This window comes from Xyrauchen texanus, chromosome 27 (genome assembly GCF_025860055.1).
Source record: "Xyrauchen texanus isolate HMW12.3.18 chromosome 27, RBS_HiC_50CHRs, whole genome shotgun sequence".
NCBI lineage: Eukaryota > Metazoa > Chordata > Actinopteri > Cypriniformes > Catostomidae > Xyrauchen > Xyrauchen texanus.
The window spans coordinates 35,398,836-35,421,491 of record NC_068302.1 but is presented as its reverse complement, the minus strand read 5'-3'; the positions used below and the strand labels follow the sequence as shown (position 1 = coordinate 35,421,491).

Here is a 22,656-nt window from a genome sequence, read left to right as displayed (position 1 = left end):
TGTTAGTGTACTAAAGCTCAAATAAATGATGAAAATAGTATCTGTAGGGATGCACTGATGTTTCTAACATTATTGACCAAATTAAAACCGTCGGCTATAACCATCAAAATAAACCACTGATAAACCATGTTTTTTTCATATCGGCGTTTACATGCTTATAAACACATAAGCATAAAAGCACGGATATGAAAAGTCGATGGTTTACTTATAATTAATTACATAATTTATTGTTTTGTTTTAATTGTATATTTTTCTGTGTGTAATATAAAGACTAAAACAAAATTGGTAATAAATAAAGCATGTCGAAATGCATACATTTGTAAAGTTCAATCATGTGTCAAATTTTAGTTCTGTTGTTTAGAACTCCAACAAAGAAGTTGGCCTTGGCCTACTTAAATCATTGCTATAATTTGTTTTTTCTTGTATTGTGGCTCTCTTACAATTTGGGCCAGTCATGTGTTTAACAGATTCAAGCAATGTTCAATGGAAATTATTTATTGTTAGAAGGATAAAATAGCTCTTTCAGCTTATTAAGACATTTTTAAAGCACAATTTAAAGCAGCAAAATAGTGATTTGATGACAGAATAAGGGGAGTAAGTGGCATATTATTAGCATCAGCTAGTTTTGGTATCGTGAAAATATTTAGCCTAGTTTGTAGTATGCTGACAGTATATCTTTTTTTTTTTCTAACCAATAATTGAGTAATGTTTCAATGCATAACCATGAAGAGAAACATTTTGAATAGTGTCAAATTTTTTAAAATATAGTTTTGACTTTTTCATTTGTGAACTTTATTGCTTGATATAGCATATGTAAAATTGCAAAACTGCAACTGAACTTGACAGCTAGTGATCACCATTCACTTTCACTGTATGGAAAAGTGCATGTTTGACATTTTGAGAACTCTTGTGTTCTACAGGATAAAATAAAAATATTTTGAAGTGTCACGAATAAGATAAAATTAAAACGTTTTTAACCTACAATAATCATGTCACTTAAAAATCAACTATTATTATCAATCATTAAAAAAAAAGCTGATTTATTAATTGGAAGTTGAAACCAATTTCAAATGTGCTAAATGGAGGACATACAGTGGGTACGGAAAGTATTCAGACCCCCTTACATTTTTCACTCTTTGTTATATTGCAGCCATTTGCTAAAATCATTTAAGTTAATTTTTTCTCCTCATTATTGTACACACAGCACACCATATTGACAGAAAAACACAGAATTGTTGACATTTTTGCACATTTATTAAAAAAGAAAAACTGAAATATCACATGGTACTAAGTATTCAGACCCTTTGCTGTGACACTCATATATTTAACTCGGGTGCTGTCCATTTCTTCTGATCATCCTTGAGATGGTTCTACACCTTCAATTGAGTCCAGCTGTGTTTGATTATACTCATTGGACTTGATTAGGAAAGCCACACACCTGTCTATATAAGACCTTACAGCTCACAGTGCATGTCAGAGCAAATGAGAATCATGAGGTCAAAGGAACTGCCTGAAGAGCTCAGAGACAGAATTGTGGCAAGGCACAGATCTGGCCAAGGTTACAAAAACATTTCTGCTGCCCTTAAGGTTCATAAGAACACAGTGGCCTCCATAATCCTTAAATGGAAGACGTTTGGGTCGACCAGAACCCTTCCTAGAGCTGGCCGTCCGGCCAAACTGAGCTATCGGGGGAGAAGAGCCTTGGTGAGAGAGGTAAAGAAGAACCCAAAGATCACTGTGGCTGAGCTCCAGAGATGCAGTCGGGAGATGGGAGAAAGTTGTAGTAAGTCAACCATCACTGCAGCCATCCAGTCGGGGCTTTATGGCAGAGTGGCCCGACAGAAGCCTCTCCTCAGTGCAAGACACATGAAAGCCTGCATGGAGTTTGCTAAAATCACCTGAAGGACTCCAAGATGGTGATAAATAAGATTCTCTGGTCTGATGAGACCAAGATAGAACTTTTTGGCCTTAATTCTAAGCAGTATGTGTGGAGAAAACCAGGCACTGCTCATCACCTGTCCAATACAGTCTCAACAGTGAAGCATGGTGGTGGCAGCATCATGCTGTGGGGGTGTTTTTCAGCTGCAGGGACAGGACGACTGGTTGCAATCGAGGGAAAGATGAATGCGGCCAAGTACAGGGATATCCTGGACGAAAATCATCTCCAGAGTGCTCTGGACCTCAGACTGGGCCGAAGGTTCACCTTCCAACAAGACAATGACCCTAAGCACACCGCTAAAATAACGAAGGAGTGGCTTCACAACAACTCCGTGACTGTTCTTGAATGGCCCAGCCAGAGCCCTGACTTAAACCCAATTGAGCATCTCTGGAGAGACCTGAAAATGGCTGTCCACCAACGTTTACCATCCAACCTGACAGAACTGGAGAGGATCTGCAAGGAGGAATGGCAGAGGATACCCAAATCCAGATATGAAAAACTTGTTGCATCTTTCCCAAAAAGACTCGTGGCTGTATTAGATCAAAAGGGTGCTTCTACTAAATACTGAACAAAGGGTCTGAATACTTAGGACCATGTGATATTTCAGTTTTTCTTTTTTAATAAATGTGCAAAAATGTCAACAATTCTGTGTTTTTCTGTCAATATGGGGTGCTGTGTGTACAATAATGAGGAAAAAAAATGAACTTAAATGATTTTAGCAAATGGCTGCAATATAACAAAGAGTGAAAAATGTAAGGGGGTCTGAATACTTTCCGTACCCACTGTATGTGTGTATGCACTTCTCATAATTGAAATAATTTTTTGTTCATTAAAATACTCTGGCAAAGATATATTAGCAAATGTATGAATAAGTAAAATAAAAATCCCTTCAGTTCCATAATCAGGATGTGATTAATTCAGTCATAGAGCCGGCTAACATTAAACTGTAGTATTTTTATAATTACATTTCATTTTGACAATTTATTATAAAGGATCAAACTTAGTGAAGGAAAGCATATGGCAAAAATAAATCTTCCTGTTGGAAATGTTCCATTTCTTACATTAAACACAGAATATTAATGCTGCATGTGTCGTCATGACGACTTGTGCATTTAAAATCCAAAAGGTGATTAATAATTCATATGGTTCTTTTAGCCATTACCACCATGGACCACAATAACTATGAGTCTGCCTTTTGTGTGCATCATAAACCAGCATTTTACCACAAAAAATGCTCCATTCATAAATCTGATTTAATTTCATCTTAATCTAGTTTTAAAATTAGATAAGGTAGGATTGGAAAGGCCCCTCCCCCCTTTGTCACATGCGACACCCCTCCCCCTTATCTCCCTGACAGCCCATCAATCCCCCCACATAACTGCAGCTAGAACCAGTGCAATCCAGTATAAGCCAGTTTGCACTGGCTCACACTGCTTTCAGACGGTTTTCCCTAAGCCCCCAGCTGCAAAACCCTGCTGATGATTGGCTGCTGAGAGCAGCTGTAAAAATACTGCACAGAAACACAGTTAGTATGTACTAATATTAACAGGAGGATTGCATGTCACATGCAATCCCCTGTAAAGCAATCAACATTACTGTTATTATTAACAATGACTGTTACAAACCACTGTATTTAATGTTTACAGAAACAGTTGCATTTAAATTAAAAATGTACATGGGTTTACAAGACGACTTATATTTTACATCTGGCCAATCAGAATATTTACAATAGTCACACGATAGTACTAACAAACTACAGCATGTCACAGAAAAAAGGTTAGTTATGAGCTAACATTTCATAAATAAACAGCAGTGGTTTATATTTAAAAAAAAAAAAAAAAAGAAGGTTGATCATGTTTAAATCTTGTTGAACAAGGGGGATTCATGATGTGTCATAGCAAATAGGCCAGACTGTTACAGTCTAACCAATAATAACAGTTTCATGTCTAGTTAGAAAATAAGCTCGCATCGAAGAAAGAGCTTATTGAGAATTAACAAGCAGCACATGGTAACTAGTTTCCTCCATTGGGTTACTGAGAGTCATGCTGATAAACTTCAAAGGGTGACATCATACATTTTTTATGAAAGATTTCTCCCCTGAGGACCAATTTTTTTTTCTGCAATAAAAATTCCTAATTTTGTTTTTCAAGAGCATTGTACACACTTGCTCTAATGGTCCATATTATTTCCTCTTCACATGTGAAATAAGAAACAGCTTTCTCAATTCAGAATCAGAATGGGCTTCATTGCCAAGTATGCTTACACATTCAAGGAATTTGACTTGGTGACAAAAGCTTTCAGTGCACAAACAATACAGGACAGAAATAATAAAATTTATATAAAACTGTTATAGGAGATGAATGGCCTGAGGGAAAAAGCAGTTCCTGTGCCTGGCAATTATGGTGCTCAGTGCTCTGGGTAAGAGGGGTCCAAGGTGATTTTTCCAGCCCTTTTCCTCACTCTGGATATGTACAGTTCTTGGGGGGTGGGAAGGGGAGGACCAATAATACGCTTAGCAGTCTGAACTATCCATTATAGTTTAACCGTTATTGAAGTCCAGACTGCTGATAGTAAAGGTGCTGGAAGTGAATTTCCCCAGTCTCACTAGCTGCTGATTAGAGGTCGGCCGATTAATCGGCCGGCCGATTTTTAGCATTTTTTAACATAATCGGCATCGGCCAATATCCAAGTATATCAAGCCGATTATTAGGCAGGCGCATCTGTGGGCAGCCTAGTGTTGTTGTGGAACACGTGTTCAACGCACGCTGCCCCTAGAGTCATTTTCCAGCAGAGTGAGCAGACCTCATCCAGTGCCTAAGGAAGGAGCTAAGCTCCTTGGAGAAAACGGTAAGGATTAAATTTGTATAACTTCTTTACATTTAATTAAAAACTTTTGATATGTCACTGCCAACTTCGAGAAAAAACACAGCATGACATTCGGCTACTTTGGATATTGATAGCGTAGTTGAAGTTGAATTTATCACAGCAGAAGGGTTGCTATCATGTCACAATAACTAAGCAAGAATTTTGCGATTACAGACAGTGAATCTGAGACATTTATTTGTTCTGTTTGTGTGTCTTATATTTGAGAGGGTTGTCACTCAATGCAGAGAAATAAGTAATAAAAAAAGATACCAACGCGCTATAGGCTATTGAAGGACTGGCTTTGGTAAGCTCGGACGTTATCTGTTCTGCTGTCGGTACTGGAGAAATTAAGAAAATACATTTATTATTGCTATAAAGAGAGAGTTATTTTATCTCGCCAGCCATAATAATTCTATGAAACCATTTGTCTGTGATGCAATTTAGCTATTCGCAGTCAGAGAGAGAGAGAGAGAGATCTCTCCGCGGTGCTACAGAGAGCACAACATGAGCACTGCTAAATGAGTGACAGAACTAAACATTCAAACGTAGCCTGTTTACACTTTAGATCTGTGAAATTAGTCTGATTTTATTTTATATTTCGCCTTCCGAAGATTATAAAAAGAATATTTATACATAAGCCGCATTCTGTCTAGCACAACATCCTTCCCTTCACAGCGGTGTACTGACATTTCTCCCTAAAACTCAAACTTAACGTCAGAATCAGCACGATCGGTGATTGTTGTAAAATGCAGTCTAGCTACTGTTGCTAAATTGCGGGACGCGTTTAATAATAAAAAGAGCGTAAGAGATACAGTTCCTAAAGCGCAGGCTCCGAAACAGACCACAACAAGACAAGCAAAGTATAGGCTACTTTGGGTTTCATGTGCGCGTCTAAACGATCAACTATACACAAAAATATGTCAAAACGACCGGCTTGGAGATTCACTTAAACACAGTTTATGTCTTAAATGGACGTAGTTATGGAAATAGTTGGGAGAAAATATGCTGCATCAGGAGCCTATTAGATCTGAACTCGGTCTTAAAGGGGAAGCGGTCTAATGAACATGTTGAACATGTTGACGATTGAGCCAGTACTGCAAATCAAACAACAAAAGGCAAAGAGAAAATCACTTACAGCTCTTGAATAAATAGATTAATGCTTATTAGTGCAGAAGTTATCTATGATAAACTATGCAGTGTTATTTTACAATTGATTACTTTATTAGATTTCTTTTTAGACCACACCTGAACAGTAATGTTAGTAGACATTCATTTTACATTTACATTTATGCATTTGGCAGACGCTTTTATCCAAAGCGACTTACAGTGCACTTATTACAGGGACAATCCCCCCGGAGCAACCTGGAGTTAAGTGCCTTGCTCAAGGACACAATGGTGGTGGCCGTGGGGTTCAAACCAACAACCTTCTGATTAACAGCCCTGTGCTTTAGCCACTACGCCACCACCACTCTAAGTAATTCCTGAAATTAAATCACTGTGCCTATATAACGTTTATCTTTGTGTAATGTAATATATATAACAAAAAGAACCGTTAAGAATACCGTTAAAGTACCGGATCGATAAGCAGTATCGGTAAGAGTAGTAATACCATTAAAACCTTAACGATACCCATCCCTAGTTATGCCTGTGCTTCTCTTAGATGCTCTGAATATTGGATTACGTGTCTGGATTGCCCCTTAATTAAAGCTGCATTTGGATCTCAACCTTCGTGTCTCGGAGCAGTTCGTAACAACTGCTTTGTTTATTTAATATATTTGTTATACATTATTTATACAATATGTTTTTACATTATACATTTTTAATTTAAGTGTACAAGTGCAGATTGGTGAAGTGTTCAATAAATGTATTTGTTGAGAAATTTTGTCTATCTTAAGTAATTATTTGTGTTACATTTTATCTTTCAAATAAAAGGTTCAAATAAGAGGTTAAAAACAAGCACATATCGGACAAAATAAATCGGCAGCATTAATCGGCCATCGGCCGACCCGGATTTCAAAAGATCAGCATCAGCCTGAAAAAACCAATATCGGTCGACCTCTACTGCTGATCCACTGACAGATAGATGTGTGAACAGAGTGTTCGTTTAATTTATAGAATAGCTGGAATAATGGTGTTGAAAGCAGAACTAAAGTCCACAAAATGGATCCTTAAAAAAAATTACATAGTGTAGGGATTGTCCAGATTTTTAATTCAAGAATGTAATATAAGATTATAGGCTTTTTAATGTCATCAGTTCTGTTGCATTAAGCCAGTTATTCCAATCAATTTCTTATGATAATCACAGACACAGTATATGCTCATGTTTAATATTTCCTGCATATTTAATCAGCACAGTATACGTTTTCTAATAGGTCAGTTATGCATGACAAAAGTGTGTAAATGCTGTAGACACACCCATGTCTACTTATCCCTTGGGAATTGATGGTAAATATTACAGATGTCAGTAGAAATAATACAGTACATATATGAATACGGACATATTTCCAAAGAAATGAATCCCATCTGAATAGGGCTTAAGACAGATCTGAAGAAAGGAATTACATCAGTACTGAATAACTAGAATTTCTAAACCCTACAGTAGTCCCACCGCAAAATGAATCATAGACAAATTTACAGATCAAATAATATACATTCTTTAAAATAAAAAACTTAAAACAGACGTTTCACAATTTTTCTATTAAACCTCTTAAGTGCATGCTCCTGTTTACTTCCATTGTAAGTGACTTATTGTACTCACAGATTTAGCTTCTTTATAAATTATTGAAGGGAAACTGAAAATCAATTTCTGTGGTAAATCGACATTATGCCACAAGTGCGGTTGATAGAGTTTAACTTGTATTGAACCCAGAACATTCCTTAAAATGGCTCCCGACGAAGAGAAATCGATTTTAGATAAACGGTCAAAACAAAACACTGGGAACAACGCTTCTGTTGTGAACAAAATACGTCAAACTACTTAAACCAAAACATCATTGGTAAAAACTGTATATTTTGAAAAAAAAAAAAATCAAATATCAAAATTATCTCTCAATCCTTCACAGAGCAATGACTACGTTAGTTCTTTATTTACATCTTGTTCATTTTCATCCTGTCAGGCATCCTGTTATGTGTCTTGCCATTATGTAAATAATCAAGCTATAATTAATCCAATTTAAGCAGTTGAGCTTGACCAGAGAATATTTCTAAAAGTGAGGTTAGTCTGAGTTTAAAAAGTACTGCATAACAAGAATTACTCTGAAACCACTCCATCCATCCATCCATCCTGTCACGAACCCCGCTCCTCTGCCCCATCCCCGCTTCGTCGCACACACACTCACTCCTCAAGCTCGCACGCTCGTTCCGCCCCCTCGAGCTCGCACGCTCGTTCCGCCCCCCTCGAGCTTCCACGCTCGTTTTGCTCCCTCGAGATCTCATGCTCGTTAGCAGGTCTCTCTCTCCTCGGGCTCACATGCACGCTCCTATGGCCAGAACATTATGACCACCTGCACTCGTCTCAATCACCCCTTTATTCGTTTCACCTGCACTCGTCTCATCACCTTTCATTGTTTACACCTGCACCTTCCCCTATAAATACCACAGCACATCCGTTTCACGGGTGTTGGTTATTGTATTTAGTTTCCTGTGTCTTTGCCCCCGCTAGTCTCGTCTAGTTTTGATCTCCTCTTGAACTCCTCTTGATTACCCCCTTAGCTTGCCAGCTCCTCGTTCCCCTAGTACCCGTCTACTCCCTTTGTTAGTTTACCCGCCTCTCGATCCTGTTTACCCCGGCTTTGACCCTCGCTCCCCTCGACTACTCTCCCGGATTTGCCTCCTTTACTCTCTTTGATTCCCCGGCTTTTGACCCTACGCTTCCCTCGACAACTCTTCACTGGATTTGCACGTTTGTACTTTTGCCAGCTTTTATTGTTAACAATAAAAGCAGTTTTTGACTTACATTGTGACTGTATCATCTTGTGTGTGTGTGTGTTCGGGTTACACATCCATCCATTAGCAGTCAGGTGGGGGAAAAGAAAACAACATCTATCTTTGCAAGAACTGATTTTCACACAAATTTACCTTCAGGCTAACAGAATGAAAAAGTACAGACCCAAAGTATAAAAAACAATATCACCTTACAAATATGATAAAATATGCTTCAGTTTTTGATTAAATATGGAAACACTGACCTGAAGACATTCTGTTATAACTTTGAAGAGATTTTTTCTGTTGTTTGCATAAAAGTCTAGAAAGAATTGATAGCCTCTGGGCTTCTAAATATGCATCAGTATTAAATTATATGGGTGCATTTTGTCACTACGGTCATTATATAAAATCTGTAAAACAGTCAAAGAAAAAACAAAAACGTATACATGCTGCAGCATTAATGCTGAATATTGAATTCATTATTTAAAGGGATAGTAAAAAAAAAATCTGTTACAATTTGCTAGGCATTTGCAAATCTACCAATTTTTATTATCGACTAGTCAGTTGGTTGTTTGAAAAACGAGTCAACGTTAAGGATAAAAATGTATAATTTCGCTCCGCTATGTTCACGTGACCCCTATCAGATACGTTTCAGAGGTATATACGGACGCCAAGCACAGCACTTCAACAAGGTAACGAATGGCTATTCAACTATTAAATGGGCTAAATAACTATAACATCTTATTGCACAAATCAAAGTAAATAAAGTAATAAATAAGAAAGGCTCCAATACACTAAACCACTGTTGCACATCCTGAACACAGAATGACAAGCTTCAAAGTAAAATATTCTTCAGTGCATTCAAAAGTGCAGAATGCAGGTACACAGGTACATTGCAGGTGCAGGTACGTCCAACAGTGATAGTCTTGAAATGTATTGTTGATTCTGTGCTTTGATTTTGGCCAATTTGGTTGGCCCAGTCTCTGATTTATTTTTTAGATTGACAATTTTTATTGATTCACATTTTTGAACATAGAAAAACATACACAGAAGCAACATTAACCCCCACAATTATCCCTCCCTATCCCCAAACCCACCCTGGCCCCCAAAAACATCCCAGTGGTTGTACATTCTAGACACACACAAAAAAATAGAAAATATATAATAATAATCACACATCCATAAATGACAGATATCTGCCCCATTTCCAAGTTAAACTTCCCCAGTTCTTCAAAGGAACCACCTTCCCATCTCTGAGCACCACTCCAGAAATGAGAGTGCTCAAGCCGACCTCCATCCCCTTAAAAGTATATATCTAGCGATCATGAACCTGGTTAACACCCAAATCTTTATGTGTCTATTCTCAACATTGATGACCGCCCCTTTGACCAAAATACAGAGTGATAAAATGATACCCAGGTGCTCAATACATCACAAACAAAACTCTGAACCTTCAACTAAAACTCCTGGATCTTAACCCCCCAAAAAGCATCGGTTATGTCTCCATCCTCTGATTGGCATCACCAGCAGGTGGGTGTGTCTTTAAGACCAGGCCTATACAATCTAGAGGGGGGTCAAATAGAATCAATGTAAAGTAAAGGCGCACCCTTGCGTCTCTAGATGCAGACCTAGCCCACTCTCCCTCCACCAATTCCAAGTTTAAATCTTTCTCCCATAATCTCTTGAGAAGTTGAAGCCCCGTCTCCTAGACTCTGAATTACCAGGGAGTAATAAACTGATACCTCATTACCTTTTCCAAAAGCAGTAATCACCACTCCAACAGTATCTGTCGCTTTAAGGGGGGGTGTATGCTATTCCCAAAAATAGTACAGAGCAAGTACCTAAATACCTAAAAAACTGAGATCTGGGATCCCAAAATGTTGAACAACATTTTCAAAGGATTTCATATAGGTCACCGAGTGTAGTATCCCCCCTCACAATCCACTCTGACCAGCAGAAAGGGGAGTTATTAAAACATAATTTGGGGTTCAGCCATAAACTCGAGGCAACATTTAAATAAATGTCAGAATTAAACACTCTGGACACTTTTGTCCATTAAGAGTGCAAATGCGAGATAAAGGGGTGCAATTTAACTTTTACCGGTTAGTTTGATAGAAAGGCTTTGCAATGGCAAAACTTGCTGGGAATAGTATACCCAAATACTTAATGCTCTGTTTGGACTACTGGAAGGCACCCGGCTGAAAAGCCGTTATCGGGCAGTACGCTGTCAGAGACAATCTAAATTCAGATTTAGACCAATGGACTCTGTATCCTGAGAACTTAGAAAAGGAATTAATAATTCTGTGGAGGCAAGGCACAGATCTAGTAGGGTCGGAGAAGAATAATAAAATATAATCTGTGTAAAGCAGGAGTTTATGCGCCATACCTCCCACCACCACCCCTGGAAAATCATCCTCCTTTCTTATTGCGGCTGCTAATGGTTCCAGGGCAAGACAAAGCAATAATGGGGAAAGAGCGCAACACTGCCGGGTGTCCCTATCCAGTGTAATATAATCTAAAATTAATAAATTTGTTTGTACCGCTGCCACCGGGTGTCTATAAATTAACTTAATCTATCCAATAAAACTCTTTACAAAATAATCCCATTCTACCATATACCATAAAGTGGTCAAATCACTTTTCTTTCAGCTTTGGCTACTAGCAAAAGGTAAAATCTATTCGGTCTTTTAAAAAAATTGAAAAAGTAATTTATGCCTTTATTACATCTAGGCTGGAATACTCACTGTATTTTGGGATTAGCCAGTCAGCTCTATCCCGCTTGCAGATAGTTAAAAATGCAGCTTTTAACTAGTACTAAAAAAACGAGATCACATTGTGCCGGCTTTACGTTCTTTGCATCGGTTGCCTGTGCGATAGAGTAAAATTCTTCTTTTAGTGTTTAAATCTTTAAATGGTTTGGCTTCTCCTTATCTTTCGGATTTACTGACTGAACATCGTCCGGATTTGTCTCTCCGGTCGTCCAACCAGAGATTTTTGTGCATCCCGAAGTCGAAGCTGAAAAGTAAGGTGAAATGTGACCATGCCTTTTCGGTAGCTGCACCCAGGTTGTGGAATGCTCTGTCCTTCAGTATTAGATCTGCACCATCACTATTGGTTTGGCATATAATCAATGAGGAAATTTTATTGCACTGTATTTTAGTAATGATATTGTATTGTCTAAGTGTTCTGTTTTTTTGCACAGCACATTGATCAACCCTGGTTGTGTTTAATGGTGCTATATAAATAAAATTAACATTGACATATCAAACGGCTTTTCGCCATCAAGTGAGATAGCAGCAACCGGAGTCTTATCATTCGCCACTAAAAATATTTGCCTAATGTTAAGCTGGCATCACACTAGCTGACTCTATTTGGGTGGGGGGTGTCAAACTTAGTGACTGTTGTTGCTGATCTTTTCCTCCTAGTCGGTGAGCCTGTCACAAACTGTTAAAAAATGAGAAAAGATGCCACACTTAACGACTGCCTTTGACTTTTCTCAACGCTTTACTGCCATGCCCCATTTTCACACCCAATCAACATGAAGCTTTTAATACACAGGTATTTTTCAATATGACTCCAAGAGTCTACAGCATCTGTTATGTTAGGTTGTTTGTTGAAGACATATTCTATTGAGAACGCATAGCAAAAAGCAAATATAAAGTGTGTGTTTATGTTATATAAAAATTATATAAAGACCAGATTACTTAAAGTAAAAGTTAACACATTTATTGTCACGCTGTGCAAAGATCTGGGCCGCAGACATTTTTTTCTTTTAATGTTCTGTCATGATATGACATATTAGATGTCATACAAACATACGTGTTGACTCCAAAGAGCAATAAGCTTCTCCTCCAAATGCATGGACCACAAGCGCTTTCTAGATGGCAGGGTTTTTCCTGCATAGAGCATTACTAGGCGGCCGCCTCCGTCAAATTTCGTGCCGTCTCAAAACTCTGGTGGGTGTCTTCGAGGAAAACACTAACAAAAGTTGCACTCGGTGGATTGTCATTTGTAACTACAAATCTCGGCAATAATAATAAAATAATTCCATTGTCAAATAGTCGCTTGTTGTCATTTAACATAACTTGAGATCATATAGAACTATAATGATGTCACATGAGACGAGAGGAGCGCTGCAGCTCGAGTGTCTGATAGAAACACAGATCACAGCTTGGCGATATAACTTTATTTCATCTTTAATTAAAGTTAATATAATATGGGAGCGTGACATGTAAATAAGCACAAACTCCAAAACTGTCATTCTCTGTGCGGTCAGAGCTGCTTCAGCCAGTCGTGGAAGAGACCCAATCTGAGCAACACGGAGACTCTCGTCTCTCACCCTGCAGCTTGCAACGTGTTGCATCACTGATGAGATCATCATGATAAGATCAATCTTACGTGAAAAATAACACTAAAATGACTACAACAATAAAAAATGTGTACGTGTGTGTGTTATATATATAGGTTTTGGATTGACAAATGCTTATCAATAATACTCTTATGGCTAAAATGTTTACAGTGTTCAGTGACTAAAATGTCAATATGACTAAATGTTACTAAAATGTCAACAGATTTCATTGACTAAAACATGACTTAAAAAAAAAATAAAGAAAAAAAAATAGGATACAGTTGACTAAATATGATAAAAACTAAAAAGGACATTTGACACAGGATTAAGACTAAGACTAAATTAAAAAACAGCTGACAAAATTAACACAAGCATTCAGTTGCCAGGTCATTAGAAGTGTATTAGCACAAAGCCAACGTTTTACGTGTTTTTAACGTCACTTTTTTTTATCAGTATGGTACCACCTTCACCTCATTTTGAGCCAGGAAAAACCCTGGATGGCATGCTTTTTCTGCGGGAGAAAAAAAAATGTCCTCCTGGAAAAACCCTGTTTTCTACATTAAATGCACTCATTGCTCGCAAGTGATTAACATCTCCCGCTGAGACGCTAAAGTGCACTCCATCTCCCTCCGCCTGGCCGGTGATTATGTTAATGAAGTGAACACCTACAAATAATTGGACAAATCGGCTAGTGAGACGCTGGATTTAAGCATCACAAATCGAGCTGTTCGGAGTCTACTAGTGCGACGCTAGCTTTAGTTGACCACCTTTGCACTTCCCTGTAATTAACTTACCCTCATTCTTTTCTAAACATGTATGACTTTACCTTACAGTTAAACAGTCACCATTCACTTTCATTGTATGGAAACAAATGCAATGAAAGCGAACTGAAGGCTATTCTGCCTTTGTGTTCCTCAAGCAAAAAAGCATGTCATGGTGGATTTAGAACAACATGAGGATGAATAAATGATGGCAGAATTATATTTTGGGGTGAATAATCCTATTTAATATTAAAATGTCAGATGCACCCTGGTGCAAATAGTGGCAGATAATATTTGCACCTCAATTTAAATGCATGCATTATAGGTTCTTTCTTTTCGGCGGTTCCCTCAGACTATTGAGGTGCAAATAACTGGGCTTTGTGGCAGGTGCCATTATCACCTTGATGGAAATAGCCAATCAGTAAAAATAAATAAATAAATATGCACACACTGCTCACATATTATAACGCAACTTTTAGGAAATATATTGCAAACCTCAATGCCAAAGCAAAGCATGAACATCAACAACAATTCAGACTGCTCATCGAATCACATCTCCATTGATCCAATAATGACACAAAACAGACTGTGATCATGTTGTTTGGATGTGTCCTATGTTTGGATCCCGCCGTGTTAAAACATTTCATAATTCACAAACACAAAGCGTTCACCACAGGGATTTCAGAAATCACTGCCTCTAATCTGATTAAATGGCAAAAAAGTAAGAATTTGGGGTATTTGGGGACGACATAAGAGTGCATTGTCAAAGAAATCTGCTATGAATGTCAGCCAAGTTAAGCATGAGAACAGGATTTTGTGTGGGGGAGGTCAGAGGCCATGACCCCTGGATTACCACTTCCTATGGAGCATTTGCCTATTCCAAGTAGCCATGTATTTAAGCACTATAGTTCATTAAAAGCTTTATTTACAGGTTAGCACCAAACATTATCATCAATACTTAAAAACGATGGCATCAAATGAGTGTAACATTTGTGTGATGAGCTGATGCCTGTGTGTGACTTGTTAAGCAGAATGTTAGTCTGCACATAAGAAAATGGTTTATTCCAGGGTTTTTGCAGTAAATGACATTCTGAAATGTCATGTAAACATGAATGCAGATTTCCTTACGCTGCTTAATGGATTAAGAGGACGCGGTTAAAAGAAACCTAGGTTTCTCCCAGAGAACACGGCTGAAACACATAAGCAGCATTCTTACAGGGTTTTGAAGAGTGCGTATGTGTGTGAACAGACTAGATAACAAACGTCAAAGGATGGAGCCCAACAACAAGTCAACACAGCGGAAAGAACTCAATATTTCTACATTTTGGAACTACAGTGGGAAAAGCGAATAATATACCCATTTATACACACCAATGTAAAATATCAGCAGTCCCTCACGTTCATGTAAATGCACTCAAGTACACTGGGGGAATCCCAGATTTTTATGTAAGAGGAAAACCCCACTATATCAGGCTATTCTGCTGTAGGTCATGACAGAAAGTTAAGGAAACAAACTCAGCAACAACTGGAAATAGAGAAAAGCATTGGAGAATAAAAGAGCAAAGTCTTCATTGGATGCCATGTTTGTTATTTACACAAGCGTCACTGCGAAATTACATTGCTGTGGAGAAAGCTAATTACTGAACGAGCCTCATGTATACTGGAGTAAAGAGAAAGCCCGTAACACAGTCCATGTAAACGCATTCGTCGGTTTTGAGCAGGTTTATCACAATATACTGCTTTCTGGTGTCCATGTAAACAGTCACTTTCATTGCATCTTTTTTTAAAACAATGAAAGTGAATGGTGACTGATGAAGTATCTCCTTTTGTGTTCAATGTAAAAAAGAATATCATACGGGTTTGGGTAAACATGAGAGTGAGTAAATGTGGACAGAATTTTGTATTTTTGTTTGGTTAACTAACCTGTAAGTTTGTCCACTGGAAAAGCCCCTGATAGGTAAAATGTGGTTGTTTAATAGGGGTGGGTACAAATATAGATTTTGCAATGCATCACAATCTTGATTTGAAAGATCTCAGTATCAACTCCTAAATACCCAAATCGATCTTTTACTCTGCGCAAACATCTACTACAGTGATAGGAAATCACTTGTAACCAAATTATGCGCTTTACGGCTAAAATATATATAATTGGCAACTGGCTGGTAAATGTTTACATTTCACTCACCAGTAATTGTGTAGTATAATGGTGATGTAATCAGCAGCGAGTTCCTTTTATTTTGTATTGAGAGGAAAACTATTTGTGTAATGTGCGTAAATCCACGTGACCCATTTGTCATTGAATGTCTTTTTTAATACCATTTTTGTTCACTACAGACAGTTGTTGGTCAAAAATATAAATAAATAAAGATTTAATTCTAATCATGCATTGCACAGGTAAGATTAAACTATTCGAGTCCGCTCTCTTTAACATGCACTCATTTACAGAAATGCCAGTTTTCTTAAAGGGTACCAGTTTTAGCATGCATTCAACAAATCAACGTAAATATTTGTAAATAGTATAAATTATGCAATTAAACAATGAACATGTAACAAAAATAAAATATGAAATATATTGATTAAACAAATGATTTTGATTTGATTAAAAAGCCCAAATGTGACCAAAACAATGAAAAACTAATCAATTATATACAGCAATTAGTCAAATTATTATTTTCGTAATGCACCTAGGTAGAAGGTACCCTGTATAATTAACATTATTAGCTGAGAGATAATTTCTTTCAGATGTAAGCAAAAGGGACATAATAACTAAAATACACCCATATGAATCGATATCGAATCGGGAAATTTGTATCAATACCCAGCCATTTTGTTTAATTAGAATAACGTTTTAAATAGAGTGATTGACACCTGACACATAATTGTCTCTGGCTACAAAATCTATACATTTTACTCTAACACCATTAGGCAAAACTGATGGTTTTGATATGCTTGACAGAGAATCAGTCAGTAGTATGTAACGGTCGGTTAGTGAGTCCATCTATGCACATAACAGTCTGCTATATTTACTTAACTTCACATGGCTGCAGTTAGGAAGAATGCTATGTTATTTACAGCCTCAGTCAACGTTCACTTTCATTGCATCTTTTCTCTATACAGTGAACAGTAAATTATGCGGTCATTGTTTAACATCTTATTTCGTGTTCCAGAGAAGAAAGGTTTGTAACAACATATGGGTGAGTAGATGATTACATTATTGTAATTTTTTGATTGAGCTATCCCTTTATAGGCTCTGACAGCAATGGAGTACTAAAATACTGCAATTAGTGGGTTTAAAGCCTAATAATTGCATGGGGGGAAAACACCAACACTCATAATGTGTGATCTCACATGAGTGTGACTGCACAGTCAATCCAGACTTCACTTGATGCCATCATGTGTAAACAAGGCTGAGTAATGTAGGGACTGCACTGAAATAGTTTCGTTCCCTTTTTCCAAACTTACCAATATGAGTGTCCGGTCCATGGGGGCCCTGCACAGGGACGGTGATCTTTCGCTCCGGCTGCGGGATGCACTTCAGACAGAATGAATGCAGACAGGGCAGGAGTTTGGGCTCACACTCGCGATTCTGGAGACTCTGTTTACATATAGCGCACGTATCCAGCAGGTTTATCGGGGCGGCAGGGGTTGAGGAAGAAGATGCTGCTGGCGGTGGTGGTGGTGCTGGTGCTGGTGCTGGCGGAGGCGGCGACATCTCGGTGGTGAGAGCGGGTGATGCGCCAGCAGTGGTGCTCTCCGCTGAGGAAGAGGAGGACGAAGGTGGTGGTGGTGGTGGTGGTGGTGGCGGCGGCGGCGGCGGCTCATTGCTCTCGGCATTCGGGGTCTCGTCTGGAGCTCCGCTGCAGCTGTTGCTAGTGCTGGATGTCGCTAGCGCTTGGGAGACGGTCTCCTGAGGTTTGAGCTCGTTCCCTTCATTTTTATGGTCCGTATCGATTAAAATGACAGTGGTTTGCTCCTTCGTGCCGCCGTCTCCATTTTCTCCACCTGCCGGAGCTTCAACCTCCATGTTGGCGGAGCTCTCCGTACAGTCTTGGCCTTTGTTGTCCGCCATCTTTGCTCCTCTTTGAACCGCCTGACGTTCGAAGTGCTCAGAAAATTCGATGGCTTTGACGTCATCGCGTCGCTCTCGTGTTCGTCACAGTGCTAGTGAGGTTATTCGATAACGAGCTTTCTTTTGAAGTGCAATCATTTAAATTAGTATGGACACTGTACAATATTGTGAAATATTATAATTATAAAGTTTTATTACAGATAAATTATTACCATAATATGATTGGATATTGATGTTGTCGCATTTTTATAAGTCATGTACTACCTGTCATGTTCTTGAACATCAATAAAAATAACATTTCAAATCCATCTTTTAATATTTTAAATCTAAAGGAACTTATTACAAACGTCACACAACCCCATTATAATAACAATTGAATAATGGGGCCAGTCAAAAAACGGTAAAATACACATAGTTTCAAAATTATAGCCACAAGATATAATTATTATATGTGATAAAATGATTTTAGTGTGATAAAATCGCTTTTTAACATGTATCTCTGTCAAGTTTTATCCAGTACCGGGATTAGAGGGTTTTGTTGTCATGACAATAAAATTGATTACAACTTAGATATTAGATATTACTTTACACAGATAAGGTTAGAGTCATTCTATGAAACGGGTGCCATTTGGGTCCGCAACGTTTGATGATATGCATAAGGCACAAAAAATGCTTAAAGTTTCCAAAGCTTAAAGTTATCCAATCAAGTGTTCTTGTTAACATGATATATGATAAAAAAATACTATTCTTAAAGAGTATCATACTATTTTTAATCATTTTTCAGTACATAGCCAATTTCACATGTCCATGTTGACCAACATGACATTTGCATCTAAAATATCACCAAATAAGTTATACATTTTTTCAAACATTTATTATTTTCAGGATTGTATGTGTGTCCCTGTATATATAAGATATCCATCCATCCATCCATCGTCAACCGCTTATCCTATGTACAGGGTCGCGGGGGGCTGGAGCCTATCCCAGCTAACATTGGGCGAAAGGCGGGGGACACCCTGGACAGGTCGCCAGTCCATCGCAGGATATATAAGATATATTTATTCAAAATAAGTATTTTATGATTTGTGTGCATCTCTCAGTTTTATTTACCACCCCGTCACACTAACTTGTTTTATCTATAAATAATGTACTGTTGCTTTAAATTACATCACAAAGTGGAAATGACATAATTTGAGCCTTGTAGCCACCAAGAGCAAAAGCAGACAAGTACTGACATTCTTTTACTTTGTTTATTTGTTGCTTTTTCATGTTAGGTGGGGTCCGTCAAGCTCAAACCAACCTCCCCATCATGCAAAATAGATAGGGAAATCTGTTTTATTAAATTTTTTACATTGTTAATGCAAAGAAAATTATATTTCAGATTGAATGCATTTATGCTATGTGAGGAACTTGACCACATGTGAGATCTGTAGCCATTTTGGAATGAAATTTACCACCCTGTCACATACCACCCCATCACATGTGACGGGGTGGTAAGGGATGTGATGGGATGGATCTGCTTCCCGTTTGTGTGAAATCAAGGACTCACTATCTCTTTCACTCACTCATCACTCACTCACTCACTCACTATCTCTTTCACACACTCACTATATCTTTCGCTCACTCATCACTCACTCACTCACTCACTATCTCTTTCACACACTCACTATATCTTTCGCTCACTCACTCACTCACTCACTCACTCACTATCTCTTTCAGTCACTCATCACTCACTCACTCACTATCTCTTTCACACACTCACTATCTCTTTCACTCACTCACTCACTCACTATCTCTTTCACTCTCTCACTCTCTCTCTCTTTCAATCACTCACTCACTCACTCACTATCTCTTTCAGTCACTCACTCACTCACTCTCTCACCCACTCACTCACTCACTATCTCTTTCACTCACTCACTCATCACTCACTATCTCTTTCAGTCATTCACTCACTCATCACTCACTATCTCTTTCACTCACTCACTCACTCACTATCTCTTTCACTCTCTCACTCTCTCTCTCTTTCAATCACTCACTCACTCACTCACTCACTCTCTCACCCACTCACTCACTCACTCACTATCTCTTTCACTCACTCACTCATCACTCACTATCTCTTTCAGTCACTCACTCACTCATCACTCACTATCTCTTTCAGTCACTCACTCACTCATCACTCACTATATCTTTCAGTCACTCACTCACTCATCACTCACTATCTCTTTCAGTCACTCACTCACTCATCACTCACTATCTCTTTCAGTCACTCACTCACTCATCACTCACTATCTCTTTCACTCACTCATCACTCACTATATCTTTCACTCACTCATCACTCACTCACTATCTCTTTCAGTCACTCACTCACTCATCACTCACTATCTCTTTCAGTCACTCACTCACTCACTCACTCACTTTCTCTCACTCATCACTCACAATAACTTTCACTCACTCATCACTCACTATCTCTTTCAGTCACTGCTCACTCGCTCTCTCACTCACTCTTTTTTCACTCACTATATCACTCACTCACTATATCTTTCACTCACTCATCACTCACAAACTCTTTCACTCACTCATCCCTTACTATATCTTTTACTCACTCACTCACACACTATCTCTTTCAGTAACTACTCGCTCACTCACTCTGTCACTCACTATCTCTTTCAGTCACTCATCACTCACTCACTCATGCACTCACTATATCACTCACTCAGTCACTAGCTCTTTCACTCACTCACTCATGCACTCACTATCTCTTTCACTCACTCACGCACTCACTCACTATCTCTTTCAGTCACTACTCATGCACTCACTCACTCACTCTCTTTCAGTCACTCGTCATTTATCTTTTTTATTTACCGTACAACTGCCTTTATATAGTTGAATGCAAAAAGCATTGTGATGTATATGATCAAAGTCTAGAAAATGTTCTTTCATTATTACAAGGAAGAAAATGTTCAAAAATTGTTTGTTAAAGGGGTCATGACATGAGAAACCAAATTTGCCTTGATCTTTTGGTATATAAGAGGTCTTTGTATCATTAAAACGTCCTGCAAGTTTAATATTTTAAGACGGCCTCCCCATTCTAAACGAATCATTTATTTAATCAAGCTCAAAATACAGCTCGTTCTGGATTCATGGTTAGAAGTGACGTGTCGGTTAGAAGTGACGTGTCGGTTAGAAGTGACGTAACAGCGTTTGCATATGACCGCCTCCAGCACAAGATAACTACGCTTTAAGCGCAAGACTACGCTCATTTCGTATCGCCGTGCGCCTCACAAGTGTTCAGTAGATGGACAGCGAGCTCTGACAGAGACTACTTGTGCACAGGAAAATTACGATGCCACACAGATGTGCTGTTCCTGGCTGTGGTCAAACAAAACCTCTGAATAAGCTGCCGAAAGATCCAGACGTCAGGGAAAAATGGATGCAGTTTATTTTTTGCGGACGACCCAGTCACGGCAGTGTTAACTTAAGCGTTTGTTCTGTACATTTTAAGGATGACTGTTTTGAGAACAAATCTCAATATGATGCTGGCTTTGCCAGAAAACTGTTGCTCAAAGATAAGTCCGTGCTGACTATTCTGGGAACAACGACGACGCAAACTGTAAGTAATCTATTTTAAACTTTAAACTACTTTTTAAAGCGCAATTTCATTCATTATGAATAATCACAGTGTTTTTACTTAGTTTACTTGCATATTGTTCTGGCTGGGGGCGTCAATAATTGATACATAGGCACTGACGTTAGCCAATCATAACAGTGGGCGTTAACACTGAAGTCTTAAATGGAAAACGCCCCCAAAACAGACTGTTTGAATCAGAGGATGAGAAACAGGGTGGGAAAAGGTCATAAATCACTAGATTTTAAAAGTTTTTCTTAAAAAAAAAATATATTAATACTATAATTGCACCTAAGAGAACATAATAATACAATAAAAAAAAACATGTCATGACCCCTTTAATAATTTTATTGTAAAATGTTCCAAATTTCATTGTTCTAAAGTTTGCATCTCCATTTCTGAATATAATAGCAATGTTCTCAAATAATATCTTTGTATCTTTTTCCATTAAATGTTCATCCAACCTCTTTGGGTATTCTTTGAGCAGCTTTTTTTGTAGTTTAGAGGGATGCGTGGATGCGACTCTCCCATTCACCATTATGATGCTCTTTTCAGGTATTCAGGGCAAGACCAAAGTTTTCCATTATATCTCCAATTGTAATGTTTCCCATCCCCCAGTTTTATAAAGGTTAAAACAGATCATATAGAGAAACACTTTGTCCATACCACTCTGTCACAGTGCACCACCCCTCCACATCAGTTACCACCCCGTCACAGGGTCATTTTGTTAAAATTTTATGGAAATTAAATGTTACATAAATGAACATTGAATGATGTTCTTGTTGTGTGTACTAATCAGATAAATGTAACTTTATTTGTATTTTTTAAGTTAATTTGTTTTTTCAGTACAAACAATGAGGCCATTGAAATGTCGAATTCACAGACTTTCTATTGATGGTTTCCAAAAAAGGGACATTTTACCATTAGGAAAACATTCGATTTTAAAAATCTATTTCTTGTTTTACTACTCTAATGGCGTACATATTCTCCGTAACGGGGTGGTACAAGAAAGGCTCACATGCCTGAATAAAAAGGATAATATTAATAAGGATTTGGGAGGTGGGAAAATTAACATCCTCAAAAAAAAAAAGTTTGTTCTTAATTTTAAATTGCAAAGTGAAAATG

The 22,656-nt window shown here is 38.1% G+C and overlaps 1 protein-coding gene across 2 annotated transcripts in view; it reads right to left on the bottom strand.

Moving 5' to 3' along the window:
• The window catches only part of trim33 (tripartite motif containing 33), a 58,890-nt gene extending 40,567 nt beyond the window's left edge, over window positions 1–18,323 (bottom strand). For both annotated transcript variants that reach the window (XM_052094958.1, XM_052094959.1), the window contains exon 1: window positions 17,300–18,323. In XM_052094958.1, coding sequence (XP_051950918.1) covers window positions 17,300–17,906 — 607 coding nt within the window. In that variant the 5' untranslated portion in view covers window positions 17,907–18,323. The remainder of the gene's footprint in view (window positions 1–17,299) is intronic.
• Between the last annotated feature and the right edge of the window lie 4,333 nt (window positions 18,324–22,656).